Source organism: Acomys minous, assembly GCF_964271855.1.
Source record: "Acomys minous genome assembly, chromosome: 10".
NCBI lineage: Eukaryota > Metazoa > Chordata > Mammalia > Rodentia > Muridae > Acomys > Acomys minous.
The window spans coordinates 120,768,113-120,779,675 of record NC_140491.1 but is presented as its reverse complement, the minus strand read 5'-3'; the positions used below and the strand labels follow the sequence as shown (position 1 = coordinate 120,779,675).

The window sequence follows — 11,563 nt, the reverse complement described above, 5'->3', positions numbered from 1 at the left end:
GAGACCTACTCTCTGGTAATGCTGGGAGCCTTGACTTCCCTGCAGAAAAGAACTGTATAATGTGTCAGTATGAAGCAGGGTTAGATTTATCTAGTAAAAGTTTCAACACAGAATTAAGGAGCTTGGCAGAAAGAGGTACTTAGGCAAATAAAAAAACATACCTAACTGTTAGTGTTTCTCAAGAGTTTATCAGTCAAAAATGTCTTTATAAGGGTTTAGGAGGCCTCTGAAATTGCATCTAAACCCTTTCCTATGGAAACTTAGATTTCATCACATCATCAGGCATGACACTCATTAAATAGGTACCCTGTTTATAAGGTAAATCTTTAGGTCACTTGGATTCTTCAGAAAATTAGAGATTTTTTTTCACTATAAAAAAGTTCAGTTTTGTTGATGAGATTTTCAGAAATTGTCAAGCAAATTTTCATCGAGGAAACAAGTAAGGGACTTATTTGAAGGTTTAATAGGTGTAGACATAAGAGCAGCTCATTATTATTTTAACCCTTTATTTGAGATTATCTTTCATTAAAGGAATGCTATTTAGTATTTATAAGAGCAAAAATCAGTACAAATGATGTATTTTCACATGCACTTTACATTATTTAGCGTTACTATTACTATTACTACTACTACTACTACTATTATTATTATTGTGCAACAGCTATGTAAATCTTGGTGGTTTATAAACAAATTTCTGATGATGTTCCACAGAGAGGAAATACATATATAGTTCAAGTTTATTAACATTCTTATGGCATAGAAATTAGTCTGTGTTTTACATAAGGGATCCTTTTCCCTAGAGCTCAATTTGCAGGATAAACTCTCTGCTGATGATAAACATCTCAGATTAGTTCAGAAGCAGAAGGCTCTAACTACTTAAAATTGGAGATGACCATATTTTTTTCAAGTAAAGTTATTTTTAAAATACATTTAATGTTTCTGTCTTCTAATGGAGATGGCATATGAAAACCCTTAAACTTTAGAATTGCCATGAAAATGTTGCTTGGTGTTTTCTGACACGGGTGATGACAAATGAGAATAATTCCTTCTAATATCAAACATTTTGAACATGAAAATTTGAGACTAAAGATGTAAGATATCCTGTTCTCGTTCCCTTTTTGTCTGTCTGTCTGTCTGTCTGTCTGTCTGTTCTTGTGTGATTGTGTGTGTGTGTGTGTGTGTGTGTGTGTGTTACTCTTGGTCTCTTTCTCTCCTCTCTTCTACCAACTTCATGAAATCTCTAACTTATGACAGACTATGCGCTTATGAGCTTCATTTTGAGATACAAAAGGATTGAATTTACGCACTAGTCATATGGTCAGTTCTTGGTTGTGAACAGAGATAAGCATTTGCATTCAGTTTACTTTGGATTTATCATAAATTGGCTTCTATGTTATCAGATTAGGAGATGTAAACCTGACTTGCAAGATTTGCCTACATTACAACAAAATTTTCTTAATATTTTTTTTTCATTGCCATTTCTTTTCTTTACTCACTCTTCTTTTTGCATGATTAAGAAAACTTTATAATGTAAGTTTTAACATATTTTTCTAGTTTTGTTTGAGGGGTTATAATTTAATTGCAACATTTCTCCCTTCTTTTACTTCCTTTACATCCTCTCCTATACCTCTACCAACTCTACTTCCATGGCCTATTTTTTTTACTGTTATTACATACATATATGTTTATATATATGCATATATATTTTTAAATGTAACCCGTTCAGTCAACACAGTATTATACATGTATTTTTCAGGGCTGACCATTTGCCATCATATAGCCAATTTTTGAGCTTTTCTCTGGTGAAGAGAATCTTTTGCACTTTCAGTTTTACTCAGTTGTTTATAGTTCATGGTGTATGGTTGAGGTCTTTTAGGCTGTTTTCCTGTTCAATTTAGTATATTGTTGTCCTTTCCTCTATTCCTTCCTTCCTTCCTTCTCACTCATTCCTTCCTTCCTTCCTTCCTTCCTTCCTTCTCACTCATTCCTTTCTTCCTTCCTTCCTTCCTTCCTTCTCACTCATTCCTTTCTTCCTTCCTTCCTTCCTTCCTTCCTTCCTTCCTTCCTTCCTTCTTCCCTTCCTTCCTTCTTCCCTTCCTTCCTTCCTTCCTTCCTTCTCACCCATTCCTTTCTTCCTTCCTCTTTGTCTCTGTTTCTGTCTCTGCCTCTAATTTTTCTTTCTTTTTTTATCAGTTGATGAAAAAATTAATACTACATGACCTGAATTGCTTTCTATTTCTTTAAAATTAGTTCAAGATGAAAATATTGCTAGGCCTTTTTTGCTTTTTGTATAGTTTACCTCAGATTTCTTTGCAGTAATGAAAAAATTATCCATTGTTTCCATTTTATTTTGTTTCAGAAAGTAAGAGAATAAAATAACTTCATTAGGAGATTGTGTTTTCTCTATCATGATATCTTAGGTCAGTCATCTTCTCCAACACAATACTTAGGAAATCTGGAGAAGGTTTCACTTACTTTTTTCTTAATTTAAGAAATTATAATTTAATACATATGGTATATATTATGTATTATATACAAAATATATTTTATATGCGTTATTATGTAAAACTATATTTATTTTCTTGCACATTCTAACTTTTATAGAATTAATCATGTCTAAGTTCTAGTTAGAAAAAATGTTAAATTTCCAACTTATATGTAACAATGAATCATAATTTAATGTCTGTTTGACAGTTTGTAATAATATTCCAAGAAATACTCCAATATAATTTTGTAATTTTTTCTATAATTTTAATATGGTTAGACTTGATGAAATACTGAACTTAAAACCTTTATTTAGAGTAATTTAGCATTTAAGTTTTAACTTTTTCACAATAAGATTTTGAATACATTTTTCCCAAAAAATGGATCATATATCTAACTCATTTTAGAACTCGACTATATTTATCCTTCTGAATTTTACTTCCAATTTTAATATATTAAATTTTAGGATCTTTCCAAGATATTGGTTTCAAATGAAATTTTTATAGTGCCTCAAGATGCAATTGTAGGTAATGCACTCCTAGTTTCATACTATTTGATTCAGTTAAAGTAGTACAATTGTATATATGACATAACCAAAATATACCTCCAGGTCTTATTTTTAATAAAGTTTTCAATGATTAGATTAAATCCCATGATACATCAAATTACAACTTTGGACACATTTCAGACAAATCACACCAACTACCTCAGAGATTTGCTTAACTGTAATTTATATGCTCATGGCTTATATTAGCATGTATGAGAGGTGTGTATTGACACTTGTTTTAGTATGAATCTAAACTACCCAATATTTTGAAATTTTTATAATTGTGTTTTTCTTCTTCTCCATATGTTTTTGATATCAATGCTATATTGTTCTGCAGTTAACATAAATCTCTTATTTTTCCCCCTTTACAGCACAGGGCTGTTTTCGAAACTGCCAAGTAGCAGTCATGGGTGAGGAAAACTGCACCTCTGTGGCAGAGTTTGTTCTTCTTGGCTTTTCTGATGTCCCTGAGCTGGCATTCTTTCTCTTCCTAGTGTTTCTTCTCATTTACGGAGTGACAGTCATAGCAAACTTGGGCATGACTGTATTGATTAAGGTCAGCTCCCAACTTCACACTCCTATGTACTTTTTCCTCAGCCACCTGTCTTTTGTAGATTTCTGTTACTTCTCTGTCATTGTGCCAAAAGTGTTCATTGATATCATTAACAAGGAAAATGTTATTTCTTACCTGGGATGCATGGTACAATTTTATTTGTTTTGTGCTTTTGCTGTCACTGAGGTTTTCCTATTAGCTGTAATGGCCTATGACCGCTTTGTGGCCATTTGTAACCCACTACTATACATGACCATCATGTCCCCAAAGCTCCGTGTAGCACTGGTGTCTTGCTGCTACCTCTATGCCTCAGTGTGCTCTCTGATTCACTTGTGCTTAGCCCTTGAGATCTCATCATTTAATTCAAATGTGATGAATCACTTCTTCTGTGATCTGCCTCCTCTCTTAAGTCTTGCTTGCTCTGACGTTACCAAGAATGAGTTATTCTTGTTCATCATTGTCAATTTCAATGAGATTCTCACTATTGTAATCATCTTCACCTCCTACTTGTTTATCCTCGTCATCATCTTGAAGATGCGCTCCGCAGAGGGGAGACGCAAAGCCTTTTCCACTTGTGCCTCCCATCTCACAGTCATCCTTGTGTTCCACGGGACGATCCTTTTTATTTATTGTCAGCCCAACTCTGGCAGTAGTCTAGATGTTGATAAAGTGACTACAGTTTTCTACACTGTGGTGATTCCCATGCTGAACCCCCTGATCTACAGTCTGAGGAATAAGGACGTGAAGGAGGCTCTTAGAAAAGTTTTAGGTTCCAAAAAGAATTCCTTACTAGATTTTTTAAAAAGCAAAACTTAGGGATTCATATTGATTCCCATGTATTGACAAATAGATGAGCAGAATGGACCATAGAAAAGAATAGCTATTACACATGGAAATTTATTAGTGAATCTTAGTATTCCCTTATCTCTGTGTGTTCTCGATTTGCAAAAGTAGGGTTGAGGGTTTTCAAAGATTGTTCTTATGTGTTGTTCTTCATTTTTGTAGTATTTTAAGGTGGTATGAGCTATAATATGGAACAAGAAACTTTTTATTATTGTAAACTTTTATTGTAGTATAATTTGTGAAATTCATGATCCACTTAAAAGTTGACGTCCTGAAATTTTACAACAAATAACAACACATTGTCAAGTAGTTTTTGGTGATTCCTTTACTTTTTGGTATTTGAATCTCTATATTGTTTTCAGAACTTCATTTAGTATCTAGTTTGAAAAAATGAAAGCAGGAAAAACACTTATTCAAAAGAATCCAGAAAATATTAATTACATGTTATACTCAAAATGCTTTGAATCCATTTTTATTTACAAGATTTTGTGTTATTTTGCCTTTGTATTTCTCTGTATTGAGCTTACTATAAATGTCTTGTCTTATTGGTGTCTACATTTATGACTTACTACTACTCAGTTATTCATAATATTTCCTTAATGCAGTGAGAATGAAACGTGCCTTTCAACTCTAAATGCATTTCCAGTCTCTGTTAGTATTTTTGCATGTGCATTTGACCTTTATAAAACATTCATTCATCACTCTTTATAGCTACCTCATCCTTTCTTTATCTTGATTCATGTTTCACTCTTACAATCTTATGATTTATATCAATTTCCACTTTATGTTTACTTGTTCGAGTAAAATGTTTATTTTGGCATCTCATGTTAGAAAAGCAGTTGGATTAAATTTAAGAAAGTGAAACTTGTTGTTTTGGTACTGATTTTAACTCTATAAGTTAATAAATTTCAGTCAGTGTCCTCTGTTAATATTGGTAATTTCTGTAATCCTCATGGCTCTTCATTTGATTTTGATAATGAATATGCACAGATTTGTACCTAGACACAAAAATAAAAATTTACTCATTAAAGAATGGCATAGAAAGTTTTAGAGCTAATTTATTATATAGCAATATTACATATACAAATATATGTTATTGTATACATGTACACATATACATACTGGTTGCTATAATTGATAAAATATGTCAGGATAGATTAAATATGAGATTTAAATGCCAATGCTTATTTCAAAAAATCAGGAAGGAAAACAATACTTGCTTTGATATTTTCATATATTTTGCCCTTTATTTTTATTACTAAAACAAGACTTTCCCATTCTTAGGAAAGCATAGGTTTTGTCTTTCATGCAGTGCAAACCAAGCCAGGAAAGATATGAAATATGACTTGATATATTGCCTAACACAGGTTTTAGGTCAACTATCACTCTGAGTAAATTTTTATTAATAATATTCTAATATGCTAAAAGGAATATACTCATATTGAAGATAACAATATATATTTCATGAACACAAATTAAAACAAGTGTTATGCTAATACTACTGATAGGAGAAGTTCTTCATAATTGTAATGAACTCACATTACTTGGAAAGAAAGCCATGAAATCATATTCACAGATAAAATCTCAAACTAAATAATGACCAATTCATAGAAATTACAAAGAATAAATAAGAATAAACTTGGTTTGGAGTTAGAAATATTTCAAAGAAAGTCAATACAAACAAATTTTTGGTATTTGAATAAGAAAATAGTAAAGTACATATTCTTATGACATGTTCTATAAATATATAGTTAATGAAAACTTGAAGGATAGAAAGGTGTAAAGTTGGAAATGAGTGATAGAAAAATCTTTATGGGCTATTTTTAAGAACATGATTATATATGCAATATAAAATTACTTAGATTTTCAAATTGAATACTTTGATTACTATAGTATTCACTTATTTATTGTACCTTAGTTTATACATCAACTAAGGTATATATAATAAGTATGAAAAAATTTAAATTTAGCAGAGATGTGATATGGAATGTAAAGAGTCTTGTTAGCTCAGTGCTCTTGGGTAATAAGTTATGAAAAGGAAGGACCATTATATAACTAATAATATTTTAAAAAGTAGAGAAGAATATTATTTTATGTTTACTTAAATGTATTATACATATAAGTATATAATCTTTACCTTATTTGCAATACAACTACATCATCTTTCCCCTTCCTTTTCCTACATTCAGCACTTTCTATGCCTCTAACTCCTGTTCAAATCAATTATCCCAGGTAGTTGGCCAGTCATCCATTACCAATCATAATTTCCCTCTGGTGTGACAGAAATTAAGTTCAGTTGTCCTGTTTAACACCATGATAGGAGTGTCACTATTAAACCTTTAGGATAAGGAGTGTCACTATTACACCTTTAGGATAAGGAGTGTCACTATTACACCTTTAGAATAAGGAGTGTCACTATTACACCTTTAGGACAAGGAGTGTCACTATTGTACCTTTAGGATAAGGAATGTCACTATCACACCTTTAGGACAAGGAGTGTGTCACTATCACACCTTTAGGATAAGGAGTGTCACTATCACACCTTTAGGATAAGGAGTGGCACTATCACACCTTTAGGATAAGGAGTGGCACTATCACACCTTTAGGATAAGGAGTGTCACTATCACACCTTTAGGATAAGGAGTGTCACTATCACACCTTTAGGATAAGGAGTGTCACTATTGCACCTTTAGGATATCTTTCCATTCTTTCACAACTGTAGCCCAAGCTCCAAATTTTCATATGTGACTATAAAATCTGGAGTGATTATATAAACCAATATTTCTAAGAAAAGGCTATGAGAGAGGAGTGGGTAGAGAAAAAGTCAAACACAGGCAATAGGAAGCAGGAATAGAAAAAAAGGAAGAGCCTCTAACTGAGGACCATAGGAGGCCAATTCAAAAGTAGAGGGAGGAATGAGGGACAAATAACTTTAAGGATACTTTATAAAGCACAAAGAAATCATATTATTTTATGTTTACCTAAAACTACCATATAATATCTATGTATATGTATGTGTTGTGTCACTTGGGCTGACAATGCTTTCCACTAAAACCTATCTAACTAAATAAACAAACAAACAAGCAAACAAACAAAACAGGTATATGCAGTCTTGATCTGAGTTCTTGGTCAGAGTCGTTCAATTGGCTCTCATATCAAGACAATATTGTTTTGTTTTGTTTTGTTTTTGCCTTTATTTGCCTCTCAGATGTAAGAACATAAGTTTTTTGTGCTAAACACACTGTATACCTAGGAAACATAAATCAGAAGAATATAGCTGGATCTAACTTGAATAGCAGTGTTTTTGTGTTGTTTGTTTTTGTTTTTGCTGGAAATCTTGTCCTAATATATAGATTTTTAGTTACATTTATCTTCTTTGGAGGACTGGGAGAAAAGATTGACTGATGCATGTATGCTCTTTTATTTATCTTTTCAATAATTATGAAGAAATACTTTTTCTAATACCTTTGGCACATATATAGCTAATTCGCCAGTAGATTTGAGGTAAAATAAAACCATTCTCTATTTTAGTAAGGAAACAGTTTAACACTGTAAAGACCACAGATGTGGAAATTCAAGAATAGGTTTGCAGTATCTAAAATTCATGTCCATGTCATAAATTTTCACTAATCAAAAATGTATAAGATTAGTGATTGAGGACTATGGAATTGAAAATAAAGTTGCATATGACATTTACAAACCTACAATCACAAGAAATACTTTCAAAGATGCTTCAAGATTTCCATGAAACAGAAATTACATCAGAAAATAGTATTTAACTTTAATTGCTTGTTCTAAAGTCCCAAGAGAATAAGACAAGCAATTATTTCTAGACTATAATGTCAGGGGATGGCAGTTGGCATAATGATAGTATCTTTGTCAAATAAATTCTCTTTACAGAGGTAACGGGGAACTGCACTTACCACCAGCAGGTTTAGCCACAGGTCTGAGGAAATATTGGTAATATTTTTCATGTGAGTTATGTAGATCATACCATGGCTTTAAAAAAAAATTGGTATTTCATTAGAAAAGTAATTTAGGAGAACATTTGAATACTACGGGCATTTGCATCTGAATATCCAGAAACCAGAAGGTAGTCTTTGTTGAAAGTTTGGTTGAAAGGACCTTGTTTGGTTGCATGCGTTTATTTGGAGAAAGAGAGGACATGAGTGTTTTCAAGAGTGTACATCTCCTTATGTAAGTGAAAGTTTAGAAGAGTTTGTAGTTCAGATAGACATTTACATTGTTGAGTCAAAATAAGTAAAGTACATATTCTGGGAAAACAAAAAGAAGAAAGACTTTAAGAGACTCATTTTCTTTAAATGAAGAAAGGGATTGAATGAATAATCTAGGTGATTTACAGAGAGAAAGAAATGCATAAAAATGACAAACCATTCTTACTGTTTGTGAGCTAGTATTCCTAGAAAGGAATATTTCCTGTTTCCCTCTGTGTATTTAGGTCAGTGTAGATATTCAGATTATCTTAAAAGACATCAGCATATTAAGTTGACTAAATTCCATAGATTACAATGTAAAGATTATATTACATATAATAATTAGAGGTGGTCTAAAAGAAAATCAAAACAATTAAAATAATTCTTTGTAAAAACTGCATTTTATCATTTCACATGCAGAAATCTCATTCTGTAATGTAAATGACCATTTAACTGAAAGGGGAAAACAGTAATCTGTTGTTTTTTGTTTGTTTGCTTTTTTGTTTTTTCCTGTTGAACAAGTTTTGTCAAGCTTCACTTTGCTCAGTAACAGAAAAAAAGCAGCACAAAGGATAACTTATTTTACATTAAAAGGAAAGATAATCGAAGAATAAAGAAGGATAATAGTTTTTAAAAAAAGGGAAGGTAATCATTGAATTTGATAGATAAGATACTTAGTACAAACAATATTAATAGCAATGTGATTGCAAATGACACAGATTGCTTTGTGATAGCAAAGCATGCACAAATATTATTACAAAGTTGTTAAAAGTGATATTTCCATATTCCATTGGAAAGTTCAGAACCATTAAAATAAATTTTAGTTAATTTTTAGGAGAGATTGAGATTTCAGTAAGATTTCAATGCTTCATGTTTGATCATGCTTTTATTGGTTTCTTCAGTTAATTATATTTGTTAACTAATGATTTTAAATCATTTTAAGAACATTATTTGAGTCATGTAATCATTCATCACATACTAGTAATTTAATTTCTGAATCTCTTGTTAATTTGTCTTGATATTTCAATATCTCAAAATCACAAAAGTTATGTATTTGGTGTAGTCCTTAAACTTGCTAGCAGTTCGTGAGGAATGCTTTATGTGTGTGAACCATTTTCCCCATTTTATTTAATCTATTTCCAAGATCTATTTTCAGATCTCACCAGAAGGAATCATGTTTCTGGCAGACATAAATCTAACTTCTGAGGTCACATTTACCCTCTTGGGCTTCTCAGATTACCCTGAACTGCAGGTTCCCCTCTTCTTGTTGTTTCTGGCAATATACAGCTTCAGTGTGGTAGGTAATCTGGGCATGATGATGATCATCAAGATTAACCCCAAACTGCACACCCCCATGTACTTCTTCCTCAGCCACCTCTCCTTTGCGGATTTCTGCTATTCTTCCATCATTGCTCCCAAGATGCTGGTGAACCTTGTTGTAGAAGACAGGACCATTTCATTTTCAGGATGTATAATGCAATTCTTTTTGTTTTGTACATTTGTAGTGACTGAACTAATTCTGTTTGCTGTGATGGCTTATGACCGCTTTGTGGCTGTCTGCAACCCCCTGCTTTACACAGTTGTCATGTCCCAGAGGCTCTGTGCCCTGCTGGTGTTTGGGTCATATGCGTGGGGAGTGCTGTGCTCCTTGACACTCACCTGTTCTGCTTTAAAGTTATCTTTCCAGGGGTTCAACACAATCAATCACTTCTTCTGTGAACTGTCATCCCTGATAGCCCTCTCTTGCTCTGATTCTCATCTCAGCCAGCTACTTCTTTTTATTGTTGCCACTTTCAACGAGATCAGCACACTGCTCATCATTCTCACGTCATATTTGTTTATTATTATCACTGCCCTGAAGATGAGTTCATCTAGTGGGCATCGCAAAGTCTTCTCCACCTGTGCTTCTCACATGACAGCCATCACCATCTTCCATGGGACCATACTATTCCTGTACTGTGTGCCCAACTCCAAGAACTCCAGGCACACTGTCAAAGTGGCCTCCTTGTTTTACACAGTGGTGATCCCCATGCTGAACCCCTTGATCTACAGTCTCAGAAATAAAGATGTCAAAGACACAGTCAGTAAAATATTGAGTGTAAGATATTTTTCTCAGTGACTCTAAGCCTCAGCATACAGTTAACTGTGCTATTGAAAAATGTGTTTGGTTGGGAATGAATGGACTGTGATAAAATTCATTTAAAAAATTTCAAGCAGAGTTTTCCAGTGAAATAACCATTTTACTACCAGGAGATGATACTGTATTTGGCCAGGATATACTGTAAAAATTTTTTTGACCTTAACTTCAATGTTTATATTTAATGTGTAGTGTGGTTTAGTATACAGAATGAGTCTGTGTAATAAATAAAAATGTGTAAGACATATGTGATCTGTTATATACATGTGGCACCAGGCTACACTGCCAAACATTTATCCTTTATACAAGTAAGACAGGAGTGCTAAATGACTTACATTTACACACTGTGGATATAGTTAAATAAATGAAAGTCAGGGAAGATGGTTTCAACTTCTCAGGCCCTCCAAATCCAGTGGTATTGAATAATATCATAGTAATGTTTCTCATGAGAGTTTCTTCCAAATACATATGGGAAATTAGGAATAATTGCTTCATACTTTCACATTGTTTTACCCTCTACTTTAAAGAATAACAAGCATTTAAAGACAAACAAAATAGTAGCCTGTCACAGCGTGTGAAATAGTGACATTTCATTCAGGCATTCCAGCGATATTCAGGAAGTAATTATGTGTTATTACATCAATAATTCAATAATTTATTTGAGATATTTCTCTGGATCATAATAAAAGACATATTATATTTTGTTCCAAGAAATGTACATGATAATAAGATGCTCTTTTTATATCAATTACTTCTGAAAAGGGTCTCAGTATAGCTGATTAAAC

General features: G+C 32.6%; 2 protein-coding genes across 2 annotated transcripts; both read left to right on the top strand.

Annotated features, from left to right (window-relative positions):
• Positions 1–3,437: 3,437 nt before the first annotated feature.
• LOC311606789 (olfactory receptor 5L2-like) lies at positions 3,438–4,428 on the top strand (the record flags this gene model as incomplete). The annotated part of the gene is made up of 1 exon (XM_084798201.1): positions 3,438–4,428. One exon carries the CDS (start codon positions 3,438–3,440, stop codon positions 4,398–4,400), a length of 963 nt encoding a protein of 320 aa, XP_084654327.1. The 3' UTR covers positions 4,401–4,428.
• A 5,387-nt stretch (positions 4,429–9,815) lies between these two features.
• On the top strand, positions 9,816–10,760 carry LOC311606806 (olfactory receptor 5D16; the record flags this gene model as incomplete). The annotated part of the gene is made up of 1 exon (XM_084798217.1): positions 9,816–10,760. The coding sequence occupies one exon, from the start codon at positions 9,816–9,818 to the stop codon at positions 10,758–10,760; it is 945 nt and encodes a 314-aa protein (XP_084654343.1).
• Positions 10,761–11,563: the final 803 nt, after the last annotated feature.